At 48.8% G+C, this 25392-nt stretch overlaps 9 protein-coding genes; 4 read left to right on the forward strand and 5 right to left on the reverse strand.

Moving 5' to 3' along the window:
• The first annotated feature begins 438 nt into the window (after positions 1 to 438).
• On the forward strand, positions 439 to 1566 carry GSTUM_00000455001 (uncharacterized protein). XM_002837614.2 has 2 exons: positions 439 to 747; positions 810 to 1566. Exons 1-2 carry the CDS (start codon positions 647 to 649, stop codon positions 1513 to 1515), a joined length of 807 nt encoding a protein of 268 aa, XP_002837660.1. The 5' UTR covers positions 439 to 646; the 3' UTR covers positions 1516 to 1566.
• Positions 1567 to 2058: 492 nt separating this feature from the next.
• On the reverse strand, positions 2059 to 6067 carry GSTUM_00000456001 (uncharacterized protein; the record flags this gene model as incomplete). XM_002837615.2 has 10 exons in its annotated part: positions 2059 to 2662; positions 2719 to 2829; positions 2886 to 3083; positions 3142 to 3176; positions 3214 to 3287; positions 3349 to 3375; positions 3426 to 3531; positions 3583 to 3949; positions 4001 to 4359; positions 4459 to 6067. The coding sequence occupies 10 exons, from the start codon at positions 6065 to 6067 to the stop codon at positions 2120 to 2122; spliced, it is 3429 nt and encodes a 1142-aa protein (XP_002837661.1). The 3' UTR covers positions 2059 to 2119.
• A 1881-nt stretch (positions 6068 to 7948) lies between these two features.
• Positions 7949 to 9802, forward strand: GSTUM_00000457001 (uncharacterized protein; the record flags this gene model as incomplete). The annotated part of the gene is made up of 1 exon (XM_002837616.1): positions 7949 to 9802. One exon carries the CDS (start codon positions 7949 to 7951, stop codon positions 9800 to 9802), a length of 1854 nt encoding a protein of 617 aa, XP_002837662.1.
• Positions 9803 to 10129: 327 nt separating this feature from the next.
• GSTUM_00000458001 (uncharacterized protein) lies at positions 10130 to 12500 on the reverse strand. XM_002837617.2 has 7 exons: positions 11970 to 12500; positions 11694 to 11881; positions 11531 to 11641; positions 11371 to 11466; positions 11131 to 11305; positions 10894 to 11082; positions 10130 to 10755 (listed from the first exon to the last, which is right to left on the reverse strand). Exons 1-7 carry the CDS (start codon positions 12055 to 12057, stop codon positions 10340 to 10342), a joined length of 1263 nt encoding a protein of 420 aa, XP_002837663.1. The 5' UTR covers positions 12058 to 12500; the 3' UTR covers positions 10130 to 10339.
• Positions 12501 to 12664: 164 nt separating this feature from the next.
• Positions 12665 to 13899, forward strand: GSTUM_00000459001 (uncharacterized protein). XM_002837618.2 has 5 exons: positions 12665 to 12844; positions 12930 to 13077; positions 13154 to 13433; positions 13488 to 13755; positions 13792 to 13899. The coding sequence occupies exons 1-5, from the start codon at positions 12815 to 12817 to the stop codon at positions 13846 to 13848; spliced, it is 783 nt and encodes a 260-aa protein (XP_002837664.1). The 5' UTR covers positions 12665 to 12814; the 3' UTR covers positions 13849 to 13899.
• Positions 13900 to 13902: 3 nt separating this feature from the next.
• On the reverse strand, positions 13903 to 14787 carry GSTUM_00000460001 (uncharacterized protein). XM_002837619.2 is given in 3 exon segments: positions 13903 to 14402; positions 14453 to 14491; positions 14506 to 14787. The coding sequence occupies 3 exon segments, from the start codon at positions 14700 to 14702 to the stop codon at positions 13922 to 13924; spliced, it is 717 nt and encodes a 238-aa protein (XP_002837665.1). The 5' UTR covers positions 14703 to 14787; the 3' UTR covers positions 13903 to 13921.
• Positions 14788 to 16805: 2018 nt separating this feature from the next.
• On the reverse strand, positions 16806 to 18865 carry GSTUM_00000462001 (uncharacterized protein; the record flags this gene model as incomplete). XM_002837620.2 has 2 exons in its annotated part: positions 16806 to 18381; positions 18438 to 18865. 2 exons carry the CDS (start codon positions 18863 to 18865, stop codon positions 17253 to 17255), a joined length of 1557 nt encoding a protein of 518 aa, XP_002837666.1. The 3' UTR covers positions 16806 to 17252.
• Positions 18866 to 18869: 4 nt separating this feature from the next.
• GSTUM_00000463001 (uncharacterized protein) lies at positions 18870 to 20940 on the reverse strand (the record flags this gene model as incomplete). The annotated part of the gene is made up of 7 exons (XM_002837621.1): positions 18870 to 18911; positions 18989 to 20077; positions 20223 to 20333; positions 20394 to 20468; positions 20624 to 20692; positions 20771 to 20824; positions 20854 to 20940. 7 exons carry the CDS (start codon positions 20938 to 20940, stop codon positions 18870 to 18872), a joined length of 1527 nt encoding a protein of 508 aa, XP_002837667.1.
• Positions 20941 to 23749: 2809 nt separating this feature from the next.
• On the forward strand, positions 23750 to 25167 carry GSTUM_00000464001 (uncharacterized protein; the record flags this gene model as incomplete). Its single annotated transcript, XM_002837622.1, has 5 exons — positions 23750 to 23839; positions 23895 to 24476; positions 24537 to 24685; positions 24742 to 24973; positions 25033 to 25167. The coding sequence occupies 5 exons, from the start codon at positions 23750 to 23752 to the stop codon at positions 25165 to 25167; spliced, it is 1188 nt and encodes a 395-aa protein (XP_002837668.1).
• Between the last annotated feature and the right edge of the window lie 225 nt (positions 25168 to 25392).

The following is a 25392-nucleotide window of genomic DNA, read 5'->3' on the forward strand; positions in this document are numbered from 1 at the left end:
ACACTCGCTGGTGAACTACAAATAATTTTTAATTTTTAATCCTTTGTATTTATCATTATTTTAAATAATTTTTAATTTTTAATATTTTGTATTTATCATTATTTTTAATAATTCTTAATATTTATTATCTATTTTAAAGTTTATTTACTCCAGTGATGCGAAGAATATACCTTTTTCATTAAATCCCCACCCTTTTGATTATTTTTATGCTAACTACTTTGGTGTCCTTGGCAAAGGGCTTCGGCAGACCCGGGACCCCCTAATGTTCACTCCGTTCATGCCAGGGACTTGTAATGCAGCTTAAATAGTAACTATTTGTATGCCAAGCCGCCTATCTTACATAGAAAGGTTACCATGAGGTCAACACCCTACCAGATACAGGAATATATGATACCTCAACACACACTCGACCTCACACCGGTATTCCCCACCGCCACTGCCACAACATACCTTCAACCCACTGCTACTGTACCTGGGACAATCACCCTCTCCCGTATGAACACGGTAAGATACTTCATATGTTCCTGCAGGGATCCCACTAGCAAGGCAGCACCCCATAAAACTTCCCCCGCCCTCACACCGAGGCAAGAGGGAAAACAAAGAAAAGAAACCCTTAAACACCATCACTGCTACTCGAGTACACACAATGGCTACCAAACCCATCCCCACCCCTCAACCAAACACAACCACAAACAAAAAACCAAAACTCCTCTTCACCCTAAACACTCCCTACCCAACAATACAATGGTTATTCCATCCCCCATCCACTTACCTACACACCTCCGCGACTCACTAACGCACCACTACAGGCCAGCAATCGCCCTCACCGCCCAAACCACAATCCTAGAACACCTCACTAATATCCTCTCCCCAATCGGGGCGCGCAAGCGCCTCCTGCTACCCCCGCCGTCTACATCAAAACGAAACAGGAGGAGCAAACGCACCTCACCCTCCTCCTCAACTACAACTACAACAACAACCCTACCACCTCCGCCAGTGCCGGAAATTAGCAGGTACCTAACCATAGGCTTAAACTCCACTACCGCGTGCTTGGAAGAGCTAGCGGGGGAACGGAGGCCGGTGGCCTTCGCGCCACCTGCAACACAAGTGGGGAAGGAGAATAGAAAACCAGCGATGAGGGTAGTATTCGTCACGCGGGTGGACCCGCAGGCTTCCTTGCTGCACTCGCATATTCCCCTCCTTTGCGCGCTGGCTTCCGGGGAGGGGGAGGGTGGAGAGATTGTGAGGTTGGTGCAGTTGCCAAGGGGGTCGGAGGCTAGGTTGGCGGATGCTCTGGGTGTTGCGCGCGCGGGGTTTGTTGGACTACTGGGGGGCGCACCAGAGGAGGTTGTTGCGGGGCTGATGGAGGTGGTTGAGAGGTATGTGCCGCCTGTTCGGGTGCCGTGGTTGCAGGAGCAGGGGATGGCGGGAGGGTACAGAGCGGTTAATGTCAATGTCGCAAAGACTTATGCCACAATGCATGGAAAGAGGAAGAGGAAGGTGAAAAGTGCTTGAGCTGGTATGGATGGATAGTTGGGTTAACTACATTTGAGACATGAACTTGTATATGCCGCCTCATATAACATGCGACTCTGTACGGAACCATCCTAATGCCACCTGTACAACCACAATCACATCGCTTCAGGTCCAGGAGAAAACACTGCCTATGCTGCAGATAATTGAGTAGCCAGTTCATTTATTGGAGCTGCAACTCCACTGTAGGGTATACAGAATCAACAAACAAGATACTCATAACCAGCAGAATATATCCACCCTACCACACACAGACTCTCCATACACTCGCATATGCTTTCAACCCGCTCCAAAAGGAATATAGATATGGAAGATATGAAACACTGAAACTGCTGTAAATGAAATGCACCTATCACTCCAAGCAATTAAAGATATTACTGCCCATAAAAGAAATGCCTAGATAGAAACAAGAAACTATGCAAGAAGAAATTCTCGAGAATACACCATACAACCCTAGAATAGAGCAGAAGATAAGCATGCACACGAATGTAATAAATAGAGAAAGGAATTGTCTAGTCTCCCAGCGACCAACAGATACCGAGGATGTAGACATGAAGAATACCTCATGCCATAACGGCAAGCAGCGTCAACGATGAGTGTTGGCTGGAGGAGGGCGGCGAGTGGACCTTGGCGGCTGCTGAGCCCCATGTTGGTTCTGGCTCTGGTTCTGGTTCATCTGTGCATTCTGGCGCATCTGTTGTTGAGCAGCTTTTACCTTTGCTGAAGTTGCCTGGGCTCTTTCCCTCTCCGCCCTCTCTCTAGCTTCCTTTGAGAGCACAGTGTCACACCATCCACGCTTTTCGGGGATCCGGCCAATTGTCTCATCGAGGATCTTGATCCAGCCCTGTTTGTCTGCGGCAGAATCGGCGTAGAAGTCGATCACTTCGCCGTTTCCGAATCGTATCCGGAATCCTTCCTCGACAAACATGTAGCCTTCCTCGTCTTCCGAAAACCCAGACTTTCTCCGGGACTTGCCTGGGCCTTTAACCTCAGGGTCGACAAGAACCTTGCGATCATATATAATCTTTGAAGCCTTGCTGAGATTGATTGTTGCTCGTGGCTGGCGAGTGGCCTCGTGGTACGCTGTCAATCTTGGACCCACCAACTTAAAGTATCTCCGCCGCCAGAACTATATAACTGGTAAGTATTCAGGTCCATAAAGACTGGGACGATATGGAAACTCACTGGACAATCGCCACCTTGTTGCGAAAGGTTTCCTTCCCAAGTCTTGGCCAGTGTGCTTTCGGCTTCCCGAAGCTCGCGGATGGCAGCGTTCATGCTCTTTGGGAGCTCCTTCTTTCTATTAGTTAGGATTGTATCACTCGGCGAAGCAAATGGGCACTGCTACTTACATCGGTTGCTCCCTTAGGCTTTGGGACAAACATAAGCTGTACTTCCAATTTCCCGATCTTGTAGGGGGCCTTTCGAGCAGGCTGGAGGGATCCATGAAGGCCTTTTTTGCTCTTTACACTTGCCGTATCCACAGCCCATTCATTAAAACAGTTGATATCGGTGGTGAATGGACGACCAAATGCTTTGCTCTCAAAGTCCTTGAGACAAACGTAAGATCGAGCAAATGACCCATCGCGAGCGACGAGCCCATGCAACAAGTCCCATGCCGTCGCTGGCGCAGGTGGCTCTTGCTTCTGCTGCTGCTGTTGCTGTTGCTGTTGCTGTAACTCAAGCTGCTTCCGCTTCTTAGGAGAGGTAAAGACCCTGCTGAACGTGGATTGCTTTGGCTTGGAGGGAAGTGCCTTTACGACAGCCCTAGGAGGTGGTGGGGGTGGTTGCTCAAGCTTGGTTTGAAGTGTCAACTGGAACTCCAAATCGTTGAGAACAACACTGGTAAAGTTAGTGGATGATTATTCACAGATGATCACTCGGGCACCAACAGTTCAAATTCTTGTCCAATCGGCGCATTCTTGGCTAACTCCAGCCATGATGTGGTGACACAATGAAGCCCATTGTCCAAAGTTAAGCAAAAGTAGGTTGGTTGGCCTGGCAGTGGTTAGTAAAAAGATCCATTCAACGAAGGAGGAAATTTCCCACCTTGCGGAAGCGGCAAACCTAGGTCTTTGACTCCAATCACTTTAACAAACAATCTACCTCTCTCAGTGCCGTCATCTGGCTGCAAATTGAGACTTGCTCGGCCCTCGACATCATTTTCGTTCACCATGGGAAGGAGCTTTCCATCCTTACCCCCCGATGGCATGGCGCCGACATTTGAAGGCCTCTTTCGGACGCTCCCGCCGAGCGAATCACGCGTGCTGCGTCTCCTGGTAGACGCTCGCCATGGCTCAACTGACCAAGATTGGGTCCGTGAGTGACCTGGTCTCGAGGGGCCAGCTACGTCATCCTCAGGATCCCTGCTTGAGGCATGGATGACCCGGGTATTTTGACGCATTAGATATCCGCGCTGGACACTGTTAGAATATTCCGATTTAGGGAAGCGTTTCGAAAATTCTACCTTCTGCGCCTCGATGACTCGGTCAAATTCCTCTGACAGGTCATCCAACTTGAGGTCAAACTCGAACTCTCCCAAGGCGGGAAGTCCTATTGACTTCTTCCTACCTGAAGCTTTTCTCTCGACCTCCTCGCCATGTGAGAGAACTCCAGCGTCATCTCCCTCATCCTCGCTACCAGACAATGAATCACCCCCACTACGGTAACCGTCAGGTATCCGGGGAACAGGGGGGCAGCCTCCACTCATATCACCACTGACTTGCCTGCGCGCAGCAGCCATCTGTGCCATATCTGCGGGCGTTGCACTTGCTCTCGTCTTCAACTTTCCACCTGGCGCTCTGATTGTTGCGATAGACTCTGCCACTGGTGAGGGAGATCTGTCTTCCTCCCATTCCTCTCTCCCCTCCTCCGCCTCTCCTCCCTCGTGCTCCTCATGGTCCGTTTCAATTGTGTAATCGCTACGGTCATCCTCATCATCCGCTTCCTCTTCATCCTCATCGGAGTGGTAGATCTTATGCCTAATAACCGATCCAGTATCCTCGTCTTCATAAGTATTGTCATCCTCTTCTTCCGCGGGGCTTTCCGCTCGTTCGGCGAGAAGATCACGAGCGATACTACTTGAGGGAGCAAGCTCTTGCTCGGGAGTTTCGGAAGTTTCGGGAGGAGGAGGTGGGGGAGGAGTCATGTACTGACTAAGTCCTAAACCATCACGGTCAAGCATAGATGAGAGGTCAGGAAGGCTCATTCTAGCCTCACCCTGGTTATGCTTCCGCGGTTCTTCGAACCCAGGTTCTTTGGCGATCGGATGGGGTGAAAAGAATAACTGGGGATTGGGGGGTGTAGGAGTAGATTCTTCTCTGCTCGGGATATCTAGCTCATTTTCCTCGTATTCACTGTACCTGGATTCATCATCATTATCGTTTTCACAATGAGAAGCTTCCGAATCAGTCGTAGTATCATGATCTGGTGATCTCGTGGCAAATCGAGACGCAGGGCGTTCTGGAACCTTGTCCATCTCCGGCACTTTGTACATGTCTATTCCCTCATCATCAGATACTTCCCGCTTGATTTGAGCTCCATCGTCCACCTGCGAGATAGCCTCTTGGTCATAATCATTAAGTTCGGCTTGTTCATCATGTAGATCATGAGGAGGGGTAAGCCCAGGTTCAAACGAGTTCTTTCTCCGAGCCTCCACTTGTCGTCGAATGGACTCTCGAGAAAGGCGTGGTGGTGGAGGCTCGTATTCCGACGCGGATTCATATTGACTTGAGGAACCGCTCTCATGGCCGGCATCTCGATTAGTATTAGGGGAAGGCCCTTCACTGTCTGATGCAGCATCCTCTATGAGTTGAACCGGGCTCATGCTCTCATCCCGTCCATCAAGCGGCCCAGTATTCTCCTTCTCATTAATTCCCATGCTCTCCAGCATCTCCCCCAGCTCATCACGCTCCTCATGTATTTCCCCTGTCTCTACTGAGGATCTTCGAGGATTTTCGTCGACCCCTTCATGTTCTTCATAAGCCAACATTAATCTCATCCTCTCCTCAAGAGGCATCTTCTGGATATTCTGAAGGTCTGCTTTAGTAACGGGTAGGCTAGGAAGCGGTCTTCCCGAGGAGGGACTGTTACTTTCCTCTCGTGAGATAAAAGCTCCCGGAATTGGGGGGAGCGGCCGTGCGGTTGGCGATGGGGTAGAGCGGAAAGGATCATCAAGATGTGAATTCATTATAGCCTCCGGAGTCATCCTTGCCCACTCATCAGGCTCGATAACAGGAGTGTTCTCCAGTTCATCTTCATAATCATCTTCGTCTTCGTCTGAATCATAATGCATCGGTGAGGAACCGTCAACTGATGGATCCGGCGTAACCATTTCATACTGAAGAACTTCTGGGGGTTCTTTATCGAAAGTAACAGACTTCGGTCGCCGACTTGGGCTGCGATTGACATTATCTTCACCATCCGAATACCCTGCAAAATCACTAACATAAGCATTCGTCTTGTAGGCTGATACCAGAGATGGTTTTGGCATCCTACTGCTGGGACTCGTGAGGATGGACGTTAGTTTGGCCATTGTTCCGGGAGGTGTTTCAGGACGAATGGATGAAGCATCTGACTTCCTCGGAGACGGCAACGGAATTTTAGATCCCCGGCCAAACTGTGGGCTAGTATACGGAGATGATAAACCCGGACTGTAACTCAACGGTCGCCCTGAATTCGGAAGGTTTGGGCCGTTAGGCTGGTTAAAGAGCTTGGTGTTATTCTGAACACGAGAGGCTCGCTTCAACCGCTCTAGGGATGACCGACGGCCAACATTAGGAGAAGAGCGTGCATTATCCTGGGCATGTTTTCCTTCCCAGAAGGCACGGGGTGAGCTTGCTTTCGCTGGACTAAACAGGCTTGCGGGGAAAGGTGAGGATGTTGGAATATCGTCATTTGACTGGTACAGCAAAGCGAATTAGCCCGGCGCACAAAATTTCCACCAATCAACTAAACTATACCTTGCGCCCTCCTGACGAGGTGCTATTTCTCCTTCGCTCCATCAGACTAATATCTGCTAACGGACGGCTGAGCGGGAAACTTGACTCCTTATCCGAAGTATCTGAGCCGGAAGAGATAGAGCCCTTGTGTATCCGTAGTGGAGTAACCTTGATTCGAGTATGAGCATTGGGATCCCGAGGGAAAACAAACAAGAAAGGGAGGAGAAATCACGCTTGGGCCTGAAGCCATGTAATGGGACGATCGAGTTACAGCCGAGGGCAGGTATGCTGTAGACAGCTTGGGGCGAGCTAGATGGCAAGTGATCTATGCCGAAACACAATCGAAATGGAATCGATTCCTGTTGTTTTTTGTTTAGAAGGAGAAGAAAGTGAAAAGAGTAGTGGTGGTTTGTTTAGCAGAAGTGAGTAGCTAAGGGCGAAGAGAAGGGTAGAAAGGAAAGAACAGGAGGAGGTTATCCCAGGGTCGAGCGAATAAGGGCTTTCTTGGTCCTTTCGCTGATTATTTTTATTTTTATTTTTATTCTTCCTCCGCTCACCTTACTACTACTACCTCTGCTGTGAGTGGCATGCAATGTAGGAGAGAAGGTGGGAGTATGAGTGGATGAACAAGAGAGATGGGTGAATAAGAGGAGGGGGATGGAGATGGGCGGCGTGCGAGAGGGTGCAGGTTGGTACCGTACCAGATAAGTAGTTGTGGTTGTGACAACCGGTTGGAGGTTTCGATGTGGGTTTCGATGTGACAACAAACATTGCACTGGTTGCCGTGACAACCACGGAAAGGTCCCTGTCGCTTTCCTCCTCATGCACGCAGCCAGGCTCTCCCAGACTTGATCCTGCCAAGAATCAAATCCCGTGAATTGATTGGCCCCAGAGCCTGTTTCGATTAACCTCATCCCTGCAATTTTCCGTATGGGGCTCTTCATTTCTCACTCGATTTTTTCTTTTTCTTTACTAACCTGCTCTCCTGCTAGCTCGGCTGTCCCACTTCTGGGCTCCCACGGGTCTCCAGCTGCCTTTTGCTTCGGGCTTCACTCAGTTGAATCCATTACCGCGCTGTTTTATGATACTTTCGCTGTCTATCCTTTGCATCTCACCCGGAACAGCCCTGCGGTCAGCCCTCGTCAAGCACTTCCTTTCGTCATTCGCTCGCATCGGAGAATTCATCCCTCCTGGTTCACCCATACCACCCTATCCGTGCAAAACCCTTTATTTCAGACGCACAGTAGTCCCACTGCTTCCCACCTCTATTTTCCTGCCCTCACCTCACTTGGCTGCAGCACTGGCCATTGCGGGACAGCGCATCCTTTTTGTTTCTTGTTGTGATTTTTCTTTTGCCCCTCCCCCTCCTAATACTCCCTCTTCCTGTCCTCCTTGGTCCATGGTACTGTACCACAAATTGCTCCACTCACTCCCGAGTATTACCAAAGTTACCAACAATAGCAACAACATCAACAATGATCCGAAATCGACCTGCATGTCTGCTGTGCCTCCATGGACTCGGTGCTCTTTCCGCTCCTAAATTCTCTCCCCCGACATTTTCACGATGTGTGGCTAGCGCTTCATTAAGAAGGCGTCCTTCCCGCTTTACTCTTTCTGACCGGGTTGCCGAGAGGCCCGTCGAGAGCAAGCGGAAACCAGAGCCAACACATGGAATGAACCGAACAAAAGTTAATATCCCCCAACCGGTGTGGAGGAATAGACGGCCTTGGTCCAAGGTGCGCGATCAGGTTGAGGGACGGTTCCAAAAAAATGAAAAACTTGACCCTAAACATATGAGAATGGCACAATCCCTTGGTGTCGTTTCAAGAGCGCAAAGAGACGAGGTCAAGACTGAGGTTGACAAGTGGTTTTCATTTGACAACTTTGATCTACTGCCGTCTATAAAAGAAAGTATTATAAAAGGAGCTTTGAAGGGGTTAGATACCGTTGAACCCTCTCCGGTTCAGAAGTTAGCCATTCCAGTGCTGACGGGCCAGACCACGAGGCGGCATAAGCATGCAATTGATGACAAGAATCCTTATGAAGTCTTTCTTATTGCAGCCGAGACAGGTTCCGGAAAAACACTTTCATACGTTGCTCCCATTCTTGATTTCCTCAAGCGGAGCGAGGAAGCTCCCCGAAAAAATGATGGAGCAGAAACATGTGTGGAGAGAGTCCCTACCCCGAAGGCTCCCGTCAGAGATCTATTCGACCTAGAAATACCCATCATGGAGCCAAAAGAGGACAAGGGGAACCACGGAAAACCTCGAGCAATAATCTTAGTTCCAACCTCCGAGCTCGTCACTCAAGTAGCAAGTGTAGTAAAGTCGATGTCCCACATCGCCAAGTTCCGCACAACAATGATATCTAGCAACTTTACTGCCACTGTGATCCGCAACCGCCTCTTCTCCGGCCCCTTAGACGTCCTGGTGTCAACCCCATTCCTCCTTTCCAGCCTCGCTGAAGACAGCCCGAAAATCCTCTCGAAATGCACGCACCTAGTAGCAGACGAAGCAGACTCTCTCTTCGACCGCGAATTCGTCCAACTCACCACATCAATAATAGAGCGAGCGCAAGCGCTTAAGAAGCTAATACTCTGCTCAGCCACGATTCCAAAGTCCCTGGACACACGACTACGCAAGTTCTACCCGAACATGCAACGCCTCGTGAGTCCCAAAATCCACACGGTGCCCCGAAGAGTCGTCCTGTCAGTAGTGGACGTAGACCAGAACCCCTACCGCGGCAACAAACTCCTCGCCTGCGCCAACTCCCTCTCGCATATTGCCAAGGAGCCCAGTGAGGAAGGCTTCGTCAAGAAGGTTGTCGTCTTCGTGAACCGTCGTGAGTCCACCACCGAGATCGTCTCCTTTCTTCGCGACAAGGGCTTCGACGCCGCAAACCTCAACCGCGACACAGACGACCGCAGAAATACTGCCGTCGTGGAGTACTTCACTGGCCCGAAAGTCAGCGCGGATCCGACGGCCCGCGTACTCGAGAGGATGAAGGTCCTCGTGACCACTGACATCGCGAGTAGAGGCGTTGACACCAAGACCGTCAGGAATGTGCTTCTTTACGATGTCCCATACACCACTATCGACTTTATACATAGGCTTGGACGGGTGGGCAGGATGGGGAAGAGGGGGAAGGCTGTGCTGTTTGTGGGTAATGATACGAATAAGGCCTGGGTTAAGGAGATTAAGAAGTACTATCCTCTTGTTCCTCCTTCCGTTCTCTCCCCCCTTCCTATGGTTGCTGCTTTGATGGTAAGTTTAGAGCTAATGTGTGTTTCCTTACGTAGGAGTATGTTTTTGGGTGGGCCATTACTGTAGATTTAGTGCAGGGTCGCATATGTACTCGTAACGGTAGTGGCGGCGCGGGGCGTATCATATGATATCCTGATAGGCTATATAACCTTGTAGGTGGTCGAGTGATCTCGGCTGTTCAGTTTAGATTTCGGGCCCGTTATGCCGAGTGATATTCTATGATTTCATCGTTGACATCCGGCAAGCCAGATACTCTCACTTACCCTACGTAAAACATCCGATGATCCACCATATATCATACCTCGCAACATCGCTAAATTTCCTAATCCCTTTAGAGTCTCAGACACCACGAAAAGTACACAAAACGCCTGGCAAAGGGAATAACTCTATAAGAAAAACGCCAATCTATCCCCGCCCTTTTTGTGCGAACTCATCTCCCCAACTGTGGCATATATGCAACACGCCGCAGATGTCACAACCCCACCATTGCCACTACTATTGTTGTGGCCGCTGCTCCTCCGCTCTACTAGCAAAGAAGGCGGTGTTATCCCTATACGCGATATACTCCGAATCTGCTCCATTATTAATTAGCCCTACATTCAACTACCAACGTGGAAGAATAAAAGGAGAAGAAAGAAGATGGAAATACATACCAGCATACCCCAATAGTTCCTGGATCTTAGAACTCTGCTGCCCCATAATTCTGGCAATCTCAGTGGAAGAGTAATTCACCAACGCCTTTCCCACCTCCGGCCCCTTAATGACGTACCCACCGCCGACGATCCTCTGAACAACAGCCAAATTAACAGCCTCCTGCTGCGCGAACGTCCCTGCAACATCCACTACCCCGACCGGGAGCAAGCCGGCTTTGTCCCTGCGAGTAAGAGCACCATACGCGCCCTCGTCGATGTATACAGTCCCGTGTGGGGCAAGCCCGTGGAGGATCCAGAAATAGCGGTCGCGGAGAGCGCGAGGTTTAGCCAGGAAGCGGGTGTGAAGAGGGTGCGACGGCGGTATGGCTGGTTGGGGGGTTGGGGAGCGGGCCAGCGTTGACGTGGACGTGGAGAGGCGGGTTGGGGTGGAGGGCAACGGGGATAAGGCTATTGGGTCGTCGGTGCTGATGATAGGGGTGAGGGTTGGCGAAGTTTTGGTTATACTGGGGGTTTGCGGTTGTGTGTTGGGATCGGCTTCTTTGAGGGATTGGATGTACGCGACTATGTGGAAGATGTTGCTGGGGATTGAGGACCGGGTGATTATTGTGGTTACGCCGGCGGAGGTAGCTAGGCGGGCCGCTGTGAGTTTAGTGGCCATGCCGCCGGTGCCTAGTGTCGAGCCAGTACTGGATACTGTAAGTTGTCAGCGTTGTAGTCATGGGCTAATATCTATATATATACCGTCAACTTTAAGAGTCGAAATGTCCTCTACAACCTCAATAGGCTGCGCATTCGGGTGGGTCCTTGGATTATCCGTGTACAAACAATCCACGTCCGTCATAAGGAATAGATAATCCGCATTTACCATGCCAGCAGTAATTGCCGACAACGTATCGTTATCGCCGAATTTGATTTCCTAAACCCCAAACCGTTAATCACCTTCCCACTCGGCAGGTAGCCGCATGAGCAGTTCGAACATACATTGACAGCCAGAGTATCGTTCTCATTGACAATGGGAATGATACCCATGCTCAGCAACTCGGCAAAGGTGTTCGAAGCATTGAGGTATTGAGTCCTCTGTACCATCCCAGAGCAACCGCATCAGCCGCAATCCCAACAAGGCTTGCAAGAGAGAACAAACATCAGCAATATCATTCCTCGTCAATAGAACCTGTGCAACCGGCTGCTGAAGCTGGGTAAACAGCGCGTCCCAAAGCGCAATCAATCTGCATTGGCCGACCGCCGCAATAGCCTTTCATATACCAATCAGCCCTGAGCTTCCCAAGAGAAGAATCGGAACAAACCTGCGCAGCAGAAAGATGTTTAGGCCTTTTCTCAATATCTAACCTCCTAAGCCCGATCCCAATAGCCCCCGAGGAGACTAGGATAACCCGATGTCCATCTCTCCTAAGCCTAACTGCTGTTTCAACCAGCAGTGATAGGTTCGACAGCAACGGGTCGTGAGTCCTTTCGTCACAGATAGATGAAGTTCCTATAACAACACGGGGTTTGTTTTTTTCAGTTTGTCAATCTCCTGGAGAAGAAAGAGGAAAGGGCCGGATGGGTGAGGGAAGACAAACCAAGCTTGATAACAATCGTCAAAGCACGTTTTCCCTTCATGCTCGTTGAGTATCCCCCAAAACGATCAAATTCTGAAGAAAGATTCATGACGGCTAAAGCAAAGGCTCTAGGGCGGTTAAGGTATATAATATGTATGTAATGTAGCGGTGGACAAGGGTGATTGAGTAGGTTAGTGCGATTCCCTGAACATGGCTGACGCAACAAGAGGAGAGAAAATTTTTGCTCGGATTAAGTTACCAGTACAGTACCAACAACTTCACGACCCTGGACCCATCGATAGCCAGGGGCAGCTTATGGGTACAGCCGTGTCTGAAAGGTCCACATACCCCCATGGTAACCATAATTCAAAATAATTCATAGTGGTTAACAACTCAAGTTTATAGATAATAACTCAATAAATTTGCAGCTGATAAGAAACCCAGTAGCTCCTCTACTGTCCAATTATGGGGAACTTTTGCCAATAGGGAGGCTCTAGAGAAATGAGACAAAGTTGATAAAAAAATTAGTTGTATATAGGACTTGCCATTGCCACCACACCAACATAAAACTGGATTGAACCGAACCAGCTAAGTTACTAAATTATGGAACAGAGGCACCAGCAAACTCTCTGTCTTACCTCAAAGTCTTAGCATTTTCGGTTGTAGTTGGCACCAAAACCCCGACCAATCTCACACAAACATCCCACCCAGTTCAGATCTAGACTATCTCTCTCCACCCACTCGAACACCTCCACCGATCCATCCCCGGGTGCTTTCCACAACCACCGCTCATCTCCAATCCATCAACCTGCAACCATACCCAAAGCTTTATCCCACCTACTGTCTACCGCAGCAGTTTCCACACTATGAACCACCTCCCAGAAGCGTGGGGTAGAGTACGCTTCATCAATCAATCAAACCCCCAACATTTTTTTAAAAAAAACTGACCAGTTTTCTCCTTTCTTTTTTATCAACGACTAGCCCAGAAACGACGTTTATGGTACATACGACGCCTCGTATTTGCAATCTTCTATGCCGAACCAGCATACCCAGTCTCCGATTGTTACTGGCACCAGCGTTGTTGCGCTCAAGTTCAATGGCGGGGTTGTTATTGCTGCTGATAATCTTGGTATTCTCCCCCATCTCCCCTATCTGCTTGTTTTTATTTTTCTTACCACCAGCGATGGTAACAATGGCGGCTACAGCTTCCTACGGTTCCCTCGCCCGCTTCACCAATGTTGAGCGTCTGAAGCAGGTTGGGACTCACACTGTTGTTGGTGCCGGGGGTGACATCTCGGATATGCAGTATTTGCACGAGAAGTTGTTAGATTCCTTAATCATTAAGGAGGAGTACCAGAACGACGGACACCATCTGCGTGCCTCGCATATTTACAGGTACCTTAGCAAGGTGTTGTACCAGCGTCGTTGCAAGTTCGATCCCCTGTGGAATACCTTACTGGTTGCGGGGTGGGATGATGGCAAGCCGTGAGTTTATCAGCCACTACATAAAGGAAGTAACCCGGTTAATGTCCGGTGTAGATTCTTGGCTTCGGCGGATCTTCTAGGAACTACTTTCTCCGCCCCCGCTCTAGCCACCGGATTTGGCGCGCATCTCGCTGTCCCCCTACTCCGCCGTGTTTGCCCAGACGAAGCCGCCGTTGAGAACATCACTCGTGAACAGGCGGTTGACACTATTGAGGAGTGCATGAAGGTGCTCTTCTACCGTGATGCTCGAAGCTTGAGCAAGTATTCCTTGGCTATAATCACCGGAAAGGATGTGGAGGGTGCTGCAGAGTGTGAAGCGAAGGTCAATATCGAATGGGAGAAGGATATTGAACTTCAGAACCAGAGCTGGAAGTTTGCCGAGGGTATTAGAGGCTATGGAACACAAGTTGTCTAGGTGTATGGATAGAGCTTGGGGGGCGTTTCCAGTGAACATGTGGGACACACAGAATGGACAAATGGTGAATGCTTTATTTTTGCGAACACTTATGACTAGAATCAAATACTTTTTTGAACAATGATACCATTCTACCGTGACCCCAAGAGCAGTCTAATCCCATACCCGAAAGCATTACCTTAATTACCCCATCCCGCCCGTTAACCGTGCACCATCGATAGTTACTTGTTCTCCACACCCCCCTCCTCTGCTTCCTCTTCCTCCTTCCCCACCGCCTCCTCCTGAACCCCCAACAAGGCATACACCGGAGCCCCCAACTTCTTCCTCCCCTCCAAAAAATCCAACTCGAGAATAAAAACGTACTCCACGAGCACCCCACCCAACAACCCCACCAACTCCCCAGTAGCCTTCGCGCTCCCCCCGGTGGCAATAATATCGTCGACAACCAGCACCCTCTGCCCCGGCTTAATGGAGCCCACCTGCATCTCGAACCAATCTGTACCGTACTCCTTCTCGTACGCCACGCGCACACACTCACCCGGCAGCTTCCCGGCCTTGCGCACGGGTACAAACGCAGCGCCCAACTTGAGCGCCAGCGACGGACCGAAGAGGAATCCCCGCGCCTCGAGGCCCACGACGACGTCTACGCCTACGTACGGGGGTGTCAGCGTGGGAGGGTGGGCAGACTGGATATGCAGTTCCAACGCCTGCAACAGCGTTTCATGGAGGACGGGGGAGGCGAATATTGGGAGGATGTCCTCGAACATGATGCCCGGCTTTGGGAAGTCGGGGTATCGGCGGAGGGAGGAGCGGAGGTGGGATTGGAGGTTAGGGAGGTCGGATTGGTCCGCCATTGTGAGTTTTTTTCTTCTTGTTGTCCCCCTTTTTCAAGTCCGGTGTCGATTCCCGAGTTTGGAGATTTTGGACTGTTGGTTTTGGGAATGGAAGGATGGGAAGGTGGATGGGAGGAGGAGGATTTCAAGACTTAAATACTTGACCAGCACCCCCGTATTAGTAGTCTCGACCAAAGCGGATAACCTAACCCGTTACCCTATTAGTTAGTGCGTAAAAAAGCAAACCAAAAGACAAGAAAAACACGGGAGGAATGACTTGTCGCCTATTTTGCGGTACCGTAGCCACATACATGCGGCATGGAGTATATGTACAGTACAGTAGAGGACTTTCCTTCCACCGTGGGTGGTTATGCGACATCTCTGTATCTCCGGATACAATGCTGATTGCCAGACACAAGTACGATACCGATATGAGACCCCCCCCGACGGAAAGATGTAAGAGTAGGGAAAGAGCGCCCCTCGCAGCAAACACCCCTCCCCCTCCTCCCCCTCAGGAGAAAGGGAGGGGGGGAGGGAGATAGAGAGAGGTACTCGAGTAGGTTATTTCTAATTTAATCTAATTTTTTCCATTTTACTTGTATGAATCGGTATCATAATACCGGTGCGACGGGGTTGTCAAAAACCCTGCCGGGGATACTAACCCGGGTAGAGAGGCTTGTTATGATATTTCATTTCGATCTTTACGTTGTTGCTGGGTCGGATTACGAGTAAATTATCATCGGGTGCGGGGGAAGGGTACAATAGTATGATACAAGTACCGGTAAAATGGTAGAACACCGGAACCCACCACCACCTGTGTGGGCCCGGAAATCGGGACATGCGCCGGTGTATCAAGTTGTAGCCAAAGTGAAAATTGACTTTAACCCGGTTTTCAGTAATTACTACTATACGTCTTCAAACTAAATCATAATGTGGGCTATCATACCACAGGGTATTCCGGAAAAACTGAATTTCGTAAACAATGACACTGCCGGTATCTCGGAATAACTTTTGAGCAATGGAGGTATGATATCCGTAGTGGAAGAGCATCTAAACTAAACTTTAAATTTGGAAATTGCGGCAAAATTTCCATTGTAACTCAATGAGAGTGACTCTTGGAATAGGGTCACCTTAGTCCATCTCTCTTTCCTCCTTCTTCTCTTGTTCTTTGGCCCTCGTGGACATCTAAAGAATGTAAACTGAACCACTACAACTTGTACGAGGTATAGTACAGCTCGCTATCAACATCCCCAGGTGCCACTCACTCCAATCTGAAAAATAATTATCAAAGCCAGATTACCAGATTACTTAATGGGGTAGGTTGAGTTAGAAGTTTTTCACACTACAGGTCCATAAGGATGATTTGCATTCCTGGAAAATACAGCTCTTGTAAAGTATGATGTAGTACGATACCCTAAGAATTACAAAACACAATTGAAATAACTAAACACTCAACCCCATTCCCAAAAGTCCAATAAATAGATTTTTTTTTTCAGATGGCTTGAAATTGGAACCATTCAGCCATCTGAGAGAGTTAACATGTTGACTTTGACAGCTTGTAAAGACTTCAACCCTCTCGAAAGGCATTTCTCAAGACTAAATTACCCTACAAGCCCATAAACATGGAAGTGAACCCGTTGCGTTGGTGGGAAGGGCCAATTTTCGCACATCAACACCGATGGATGATATTATGATATTAATGCAAGTATCATATTATTATGGGTGATGCCATAGGGTAAGACGGTGGGTGTGCTGTTATGATACTTGAAGCTGCATCCATATTCATCCACAGCAGAAAACCCATCACCAGGGAAAATTCAGCGATCGGCGGGTCACCAGGGTATGGAAGCTTCTGCTTCACGCTAGAACGAAGCACACAAGTTATCATGCGCTTACGACATTATCTTCTTGCATGTGGGATAGGAAGGAACAGATATAAAAGGTATTTTGGCATTCCTTTAAATTCAATTTTTTTTGGTAGCGATAGCAAAATAATGTATCTAGTGAAAACTCCAAACAACGTCATACGGTATCCTCCGCCAAAAGGTTCCAATCCAACCTACTCTATATAAGACGATATGATATGATATGATAAAGAAAAAAAGGTTACAAGGAACGGTAATTGAATGTAAATGTCAACAAGAAAAAGAGTAAAGAGAAAGAAAAGAGTGGGAATCACCGCTTAGGTTTTGGCTCACCTTACAGTCTCATTTACCGTCAACAATTAAAAGACGACATTGATGAGAGAAAGAAAATAACAGGAAGAAAAGAGGAGAAAAATGAAGGAAGGACAACAAAAGGTATAAGATATAATAAATTCCAGCACTAGGGGGAATAAAACCGCAATGCAAACACCCACAGAAGAGATATAAAAAAGAACTTAGCAAGGAAAAAAAAAAAAGAGGGAAAAAAGAGGGAGAAAAAAAAAACCCTTGCGCCGACAGGAGAAAAAAGAAAAAATTTAGCACCACAACTCGCATCGAATTCAGTAGCCCAACAATTCTTGTAAGAGCCAAATGTTAAACAAAAAGAATCGCAATTAATGCAGGAAATGCCCCATGCGCTCAACTCTCAGAAACTATAACGATCCCCCTGCCTACTGACCGGCTTTCCTTGCCTGTTTAGAGGCACTCCTTTTTCTTGAGCACTTCCTTTCTTCTTGCTGGCTTTTCTTGGCTGAGGTTGCTCGAAATGTGTATGGCCGTGTTCGTCAATCATGGTTTCATTTGTCCAGTTAAGACACCTCCAAATTTCAGGGTCGATATGGGTCTTGCCGCGAGTATTCATTCGCGTGGAGCCGGCTTCCATTGAGGGGGCGCCTTCACTTTCTCCTGCGAGGTACTTTTTACGATTAACCATACCCTCTTCGATATGCTTCCTATACTCCTCGAACTGTTGCTTCAGTTTTTTCTCTCTGACACCCTTGATATCGAGCCAGGACAACATTTGCTCAAACTCTTCGACCGTATCGATATATCCGTATTGGGTTGGCGATGTGAGTGTGGTTGAGCTTTCCTCCAATGCTTGGCGTTCAAGCACAGTCATTCTCCCGTCATTGGAGCCATTCATTTTCATCCTCATATCACTCCCCTCCTCAGATGCCCACTTCGTCCCTGCCTCCTCAACTAGGAAACCCTCTCTCTCGCTTGGGTCAGGCCCCTGCACCCATATCATTGCATTCGCATATCCGGCGTATGCAGTTGATGACTGGGGCAAACCACCGAACGGCATCCCATTTCTCTCAAACCACCAGTACCTGTTCCAGAACCTATCCCTCCCCATCATCCTAAACCTTGCACAATCGGCTTGTCTGAGGTCTTCGTCAAATGATGCAATTTTTTCCTCCTGCTTAGCAATTTTTGCTTTTACCGATTCAATCGTTTTCAGTACTTTTTGGAACTGTTTCGAGGTTTTGGGGAGCTTGGCTGCTGCGTCCGCCTTCTCTTTTTCGGCTTCGCGTTTTCGCTTGCGCTCGTTCGCACGCTCGCCTCCCCGCCTCAAGGATCTACCACGGTCGGTATCATCGCCATCTTCGTCATCATCACCATCCAAGTCTTCCTCATCTGCTCCAGTCATCTTAGAATCACCATCCGCGTCAGTAGATGTCTGCCGAGATGCTGCAACCGGTGAAGGTGACCTGGGTGTGTTCTCGGGAAGAAGTATCTTCCTCTCGTCATCAAGCATTTTCAGTTCAGAAATCCTAAACCAAGTGGTTAGCTCAGTGGGTAGAGAGAAAATGGCCAAACATCTTCATACAAGTCTCGCCTGGCTCTCTGGACTTCGATCTTATCCTTCCTATGCTTTGTCATCTCTTCAGAACATTCCTCCATGTAATCCCTAACCGATCTGGTCTCGTGCGTCAGCCTGGAGAGCAAATGCAAAACCATAGCTCTCAAGTTGATATCCAACGTTAGGTATCGCTGTCGGACGCTCTCAAGTGCCGGTTCCTCACCCACGGGTGTCAAATGTCTCAGAATTTCCTCACAATCCTTAGAATAGCGATCGTCGACCGAAAGCCTGTAGAGCACGCCAACGACGATAGCCTGCCATCCTCCATTCTTGAAATCCCTCACTTTCAGACGCTGAATCCAACCATCACTGTCTTCAAATAGTTCGTCGGCCCGATGGGACCTCTCTCTATCCACAGACTTCGCTCTTGATTTCTCATCATCCTCAATTTCCATCTTGTCACCATTCACCCTGACAGTATCTTCGACCGAACCAGTCGAACTCCCGTCCTCCTCCTCATCACTCTCCTCCTCTTCTTCATCGTCCTCCTCAGGTTCAGGCAGCTGTGCTTGGATAACCCCTTGCTCGTTCACAATTGCTTTGAGAAGTGCACAATGAATCTCCACAAATAAGTCGCAGTCAATCTCATCGCTACTGAATTGCAACGCCTGAAGGTAATCGTCAAAAGTGAAGGAATCCAAGAGCAAGGGCTCACAGTAGATATTAAGAAAAACCCAGGTGCTGAGAAAGAAACTAACTTGTTCCTCGTCGATGCCGTTGTTCATGGGCACGGGTGAAGCCGAGGAAACCAAAGATGACCTTGTCAATGACCTAGAAGCTCTCCGAATTGTATCAACAGCAGGAGGCTCGGTTTTTACAGATATGGGAAGTTGCGAGAGAAAGTGGAGCTTGGGCCTGCGAGGGCCTCCCTGATATGGGAGATCCAAATCCTCAATCGGATATTTGATGGGCTTAGGCGGAGGTGGCAGAGGCGGGGGTGTATCTTCCTTGGCCACGGCCTTGAGATTAACTTTTGCCATTCCGGCCTCCGGGGTTCCAGTCGGGCTGCTCCAAGGGGAGGCTCGGGCACTATTCGATGTGGCTCCTGGTTCACGATCAAGTTGCATTAGTTTGGTAACTTTCATGGCGGCTTGGTGGCTCTTGCTCTTATGGGACTTCGGTGCCGGTTTGATTTCAACTGGGGTTGAAGGAGCAGAGCTACTGTTGGCCACGGAAGCAACAGCTAATCCCTGCTCCCTCTTTTGTGCCAAAGCCTTTGCCTTTCTCTCCGCCGCAGTAGAAGCCCTCTGCAAGTGATGAGGAACTGTTTGCGGGATCTTATATCTGTTTGCGAACTCCTCCTTCACCAGCCAAGGCGCCCCATTCCATGGCTCTCTCGACACAGTATTCTTAATAAAGGAGCGTAACATAGCCTTCGTGAAGGACTTCTTGTCCCGTACGAGATGCTCATTGTCGACTTGTGCCTCCTCATCATTTCTATTGATAAGTTTGACGGTGTAACGGGAGAATCCTTTTCGCTGAATATCACCACTAGCATATCGCAGCTCAGGAAACATTGTCTTTTCGCGTACCAATGCCTCCACCCGATCACCATTGGGTAGTATCGCTGTAACATGTTCGCCAGGGTAAAAGTCGCTCTTGAATGACTGCCAAAAAAAAAAAAAAGGAAAGGAAAGAAAGTTAGTAACGAAGAGGCGATAAAACCCATTGTGGGGTAACATACGTCATGCAATTGGTCAACTTTATATAACATGTTAGTAAATTGTATATAATATTTATCAATAGAATCACCATCTTACCTAACGTATCAATTCTCGACACCGTCGAGAATTGTACTTTCCTGAGAACAGGGTCTTTAAGGGCCTCGGGGAATGTCTGATCGACATCTTGCGAACTATTGGTCTGCGCTTTCCGTAAGATCCCTCTGACACGGCCTTTACCATCTCCAGGTGAGGTGCTTACTTCACTTATCAATGCCTCAAAGAAGCTGAGATTCATGTGACCTGTAATCTCGCAACTGAATTGCTTCTTTATTAACTAAGTCAGCCACGCTCTTGCAAATTGGTCCAAACACTTTCGAACAAACATGTGACATCAGACACTACTAAATGCCTTACCGTTTTGTAAAAATCGAGCCTTAGGAATAACCAAGCCTTAGTATAGTCATTCAGAAGGGGTCTGGGGCAAATGACGATTAAATACCTATCCAAATAACTCTGATAGTCGACAAAGACCTCCCCAGTCTGCGAAATTTGCCAAACCTAGAATATATTGAAGAGGTAAGTCCACAAACTCTATATCCAAATCTCGCCTCCTTCAACGGATAAATTGAGACACACCTCTTGAGATTCATCGTCGATATCAGGGCTAGCGACGAGCTGTACGGGCTTCCTCTTATATAATACCTGCGCTTTATATCAACCCCGAACTGTATGGGAAGAGAGGGCAAGGAATAACATAATCCGATCATAAATATAACGATTAGGGGCTCAAAAGTAGTTCTTACCATCCTCGCTGGTAGACAGGCAGAAAGGGATTGAAACCCTATGGCGATGTTAAAAGAGAGAGGGCCTAAAATATCCCTCACAGACAGGAAAGAATTCTAGAAGACCAAGCGATTGGAATGAATATTGCCAAGGAAGGAAAGATATTTAGGGGAAATGGAAGAGATGAGTGGAAGAGAAGGAAAGACTGCAAGAAGGCGCCCGGAAAGCACTGGCAGCTGTTGACCGAAGATATTATTTCACGACGACACAGCGAAGCACGGACACAGAGTTCACCTGCCGGAACAGGGGGTCGACGGGCGATGCGGGAGCCTCAACTTAACGGGACGGTTCCTATCGTCGGCGATGACAATCACCCGGATATAAACGCGGGAGGAAGAGGAGGAGGGTGGAGAAGAGGATGCTGGACTGCAAGAGCGGGAGTATGTCGTCGGGCCAAATGGTGGAGAGGTGGTGGAGAGAGGAATGAGAGGAGGGGAAGGGCGGGCGTGATGATGGGGGAGGGGGAGGAGGAGGAGGAGGTAGCGGTGATGGTAATGACAATGAGAGCGGTGGTGACAGCGGTAGACGTTATGGTGGTGGTGCGGAAAGGAGGAGGAGGAGGAGAAGCGAGGAGGGGGGGTGAGAGGACGAGGGGGGGGGTGAGAAAACGCGGAAGGACGGACGGAGAGGACATCTTTTTTTTTTTCGAGGAGGACTGCCACCACCACTGCTGCTGCTGCTGCTAACTGTGTGGGAGGAGCAGCAGCGCAACTTAGCTAAGGAGGCGGCGGACAGGGCGTGCGCCGAAGGTTCTCCCCCAGAACACTTCCGCCAAGCTGCCAAGACTCTCCCCCTCGAGGAATTGGAAAACCAAGAAGTTCCTCCCCTTCAGAAGGGAGACTTTGACAGGCTCTCCACACCCAACACGGCGACCCTTTTGCTCGCGACAAAAAATTGGGGCCTATATTTTTGGAAACAATTCTCACATGATTCAATACAATATCAATCAATCTATGCTGTGAAGCTTCAAATCATGTATCCCACTTTCTACCCTCGCCATGTCTTCTCTCAATGGAAGTGAAGGCACCGTATTGCGCCGTATTCTTGTTGTGGTTACCTTCCAGAGTACGTCCTTTTCGAGACAATCCCTACTGCCTGCATGCAGACAGGCCAGCCAAAATTGGGGGGACTGTTTGTCCGGCTGCCCTTTTCCATTGGAAGGATCCACCATTCATCACCACCGAGAGTGCTCCCCCTTCCCCCCCACCGCCATCTTGCTCTTTCTTTATTCATCGTCATCCTTATTCCACAGAACTGCTACCACAGGCCAACCCCCCCGACAACTTTCAAACCTACAGACAGTCAGTCACCCCTTCCTAGTATTCACGAGATAGAGAACCTGATATTCAAGCGCCATCAATTGTTAGTAAACGAGTAATAAGGTTTCCGGCGGACTTAAGTAATACTGGTAGAACTAAATAGTAAAAAGTTATGACAAAACATGAGACTGTCAAAATATTCACCTTTTCCGAGCCTCATTCTACTAGCGAGTTCCCTAGACCGAATCAGGTCAGGTGTGGCTAGTTTTTTGGATTTCTCAGCGATGAAACCCACTCCCCGCCGCCCTCCTTACTCGAGTAGTCGTCAAAAATAGCTTGCCTGAGAAGGGGAACTGGAGAGGGAACTGGGGAGCAAAATCTGAGCGCCTGCATACACCCACTCACTGCTCTTCACTTCTACCACCTCACGCTGGCGATACGGAATTGGGGTTACACTCGCACGATCAGTCTTCTACGGCTGAGATTTGACAACTGACCCTGCTGTGCTAAAGCCGTTGTCGTATGCTGGAGTAGGCTGCCGAGCGAGTACGGTAACGAACTGTTCGTTTAATTCCATATTACTTGCATTTTCCATGTGGTGTCCTAGTACTTACACAAGCCTCCCTTCTGATTTGGCTGCCAACCAAGTTTCCTGACAAAGCCATAGATGGGCTCCCGCTCCCTAGTGGCTTATGACAATGGACGTTAAGTGGGAAACAAATCGCTACCAAATTGCATCCGTAAACTTCAGAGTATCAGTGCGTTGAGGGTGCACGAATACAGCACATCAGACCGCCATTTGTCGTGCTCGAGGGGCCATCCCCGAACAATTTTACCGGAGGTTATGATCGCACTTGCGCTTGGGCTGCCCCATCATACATCGGCAAATACAGCCAGTATATCTGATGAAACAAAGAATGTAATACCTGCATTGATTTTGATGGGTATACGAGTGACCCATGATGATTCTCTAGGGTGGTCGTTTCGATGAACTTTGAATCAACAACATTCCTTGCGCTAAAAAGGCAGTCTTCGGCAGCAGTCTGATTTGCCCGCCCTATTCTCCAGGACGGTGGTCGGCGGTCGGGGTAAGGACGACAACCGAGGTGGGCGAAGGACATCATCGTGGATATGAATCACCTGAAACCCAAAGGTGTTCGAGCAATCCAATGATAATTGTATCTGCGAACTACCGTAGGAGGTGAATCCGCCTATCCACCACCAATCCTCCTCTTGACCCAGGGTTGGGTTAAAAATAATACCGGTATCCACACCTCAGGCTCATTGCGTGTTGTGTGGTACAAAGTGTTGTCCGGCGTCGCCAATGTTAGTCATCCTGGTTGTCGTGGTAACGATAGGTACCCTTGCAGCTTATTTGTTGATGACCCTTATAGGTTCGGGGACTTCAGTCCTCCTCTTCCTCCTCCCTCAATCTCCGTCTCTCCATCAATTATCGACTTCTCATTGCACTTTCCAACCTCATATCCTCTAGTCTTTTATAGAAGCTTCAGAGATGTCTTTAAGGGAGATTGAGGCCCGCCTGGCCGGGATATCTGTGAACGAGGAGAATGCCAATCCGGCCTCTGGGCCTCACAAATCAAAAGTATATGGTGCTCTCTGGCCTTAAGAGGAGAAATTTTTACTAACTTGGGTTCTAGACTAATAAGGCATCCTCGAGCACGGCTGGTAGCTTGCTACAAGATAAGCAAAGTCAGCAAACTGGCCCTCCCAGGCATCCTCTACTGAAAATTGCTGTGCACAATCAGAACCATGCCAATAACCAATGGAGGCCTTCAGAGATGCCACCACCTTCTCCTCCTCCTCGCAAAGCTCAGGATGCTTCATCGGAACAGCAAAGGAAGTCGGATAGCTCGGATGCTCTGACCATTCCACGGTCTATGCCCTCATCACGTGAATTCCACCTGGGGATGTTTGAAATAGGGCGCCCCCTGGGGAAAGGAAAATTTGGCCGTGTATATCTCGCCAAAGAACGCAAGAATGGGTTTGTCTGTGCCCTGAAAGTTTTGCATAAGAGCGAGCTTCAACAGGGGAAGGTTGAGAAGCAGCTCCGAAGGGAGATTGAAATTCAGTCAAACCTGAGACATCCCAATATCCTGAGATTGTTCGGGCATTTCCATGACTCGAAGAGGGTTTTCTTAATCCTTGAGTTTGCCGGACAGGGGGAACTCTATAAGATGTTGAGGAAGGTTGGAAGGTTCTCTGAAAGGCGTGCAGCTGAGGTATGTTATTGTTATAAAACCCTGCCTTATGCCCCCAGCTAACCACGTCGGCGTATTTAGTACATTGCTCAGATGGCTGCTGCTCTTCAGTATCTCCATAAAAAGCATGTTATCCATCGTGATATCAAGCCCGAAAACATCCTTGTCGGAATACACGGTGAGATCAAGATATCCGATTTCGGCTGGAGTGTGCACGCTCCTAATTCAAGGTATGATCGCTCTCTCGATGCCAGTCTTGGTCTATTACTGAGTTCGAATACTGTAGACGTACTACTATGTGTGGAACTCTTGATTATCTCCCACCAGAGATGCTGAACGGCAGCAATTACCACAATGAGAAAGTAGACTTGTGGTCTCTCGGTGTTTTAACGTACGAATTCTTAGTTGGGGCAGCGCCGTTTGAGGATTCACCCGTGGAGACACAACGGAGGATCGTTAGGGCTGATATGAAAATCCCCGATTTCGTCAGCCTAGAAGCGGCCGATCTTATTAAAAAGGTTTGCTCAATCACGTCTGGAGGCCCTGTCTAGCATGCTAATATTATTTATTACCTTAGCTACTTGTTGTAAAGCCTGATCAGCGGATCCCGTTGGATGAGGTCGCAAAGCATCCGTGGATCTTGAAGCACTGTGCGCCAAAACCTGGAGCGAATATCACAAAGCGCTCAGGCGGTAGCACTGAAAAGCCGTGACATCAATATGGGGAGGGTGTTTGATTGCCCGAGTCACGAATTATTCTACTTACTGCGTCCCCCAAATCTTGACATTTTTTAGTCGCAAGATGGGAAAGCATCGAAGGGGATCGGGGGCCTGGGGGGATTCATTTTTTATTGGGGATCGTTTTTATCTGTACTGCGTCTCCTACCTTATGTTGTTATTTTGTGCTTTGGCGTGTACGGGTTCATGTATCCTTCTGG

This window comes from Tuber melanosporum, assembly GCF_000151645.1.
Source record: "Tuber melanosporum whole genome shotgun sequence assembly, scaffold_197, strain Mel28".
Taxonomy (NCBI): domain Eukaryota; kingdom Fungi; phylum Ascomycota; class Pezizomycetes; order Pezizales; family Tuberaceae; genus Tuber; species Tuber melanosporum.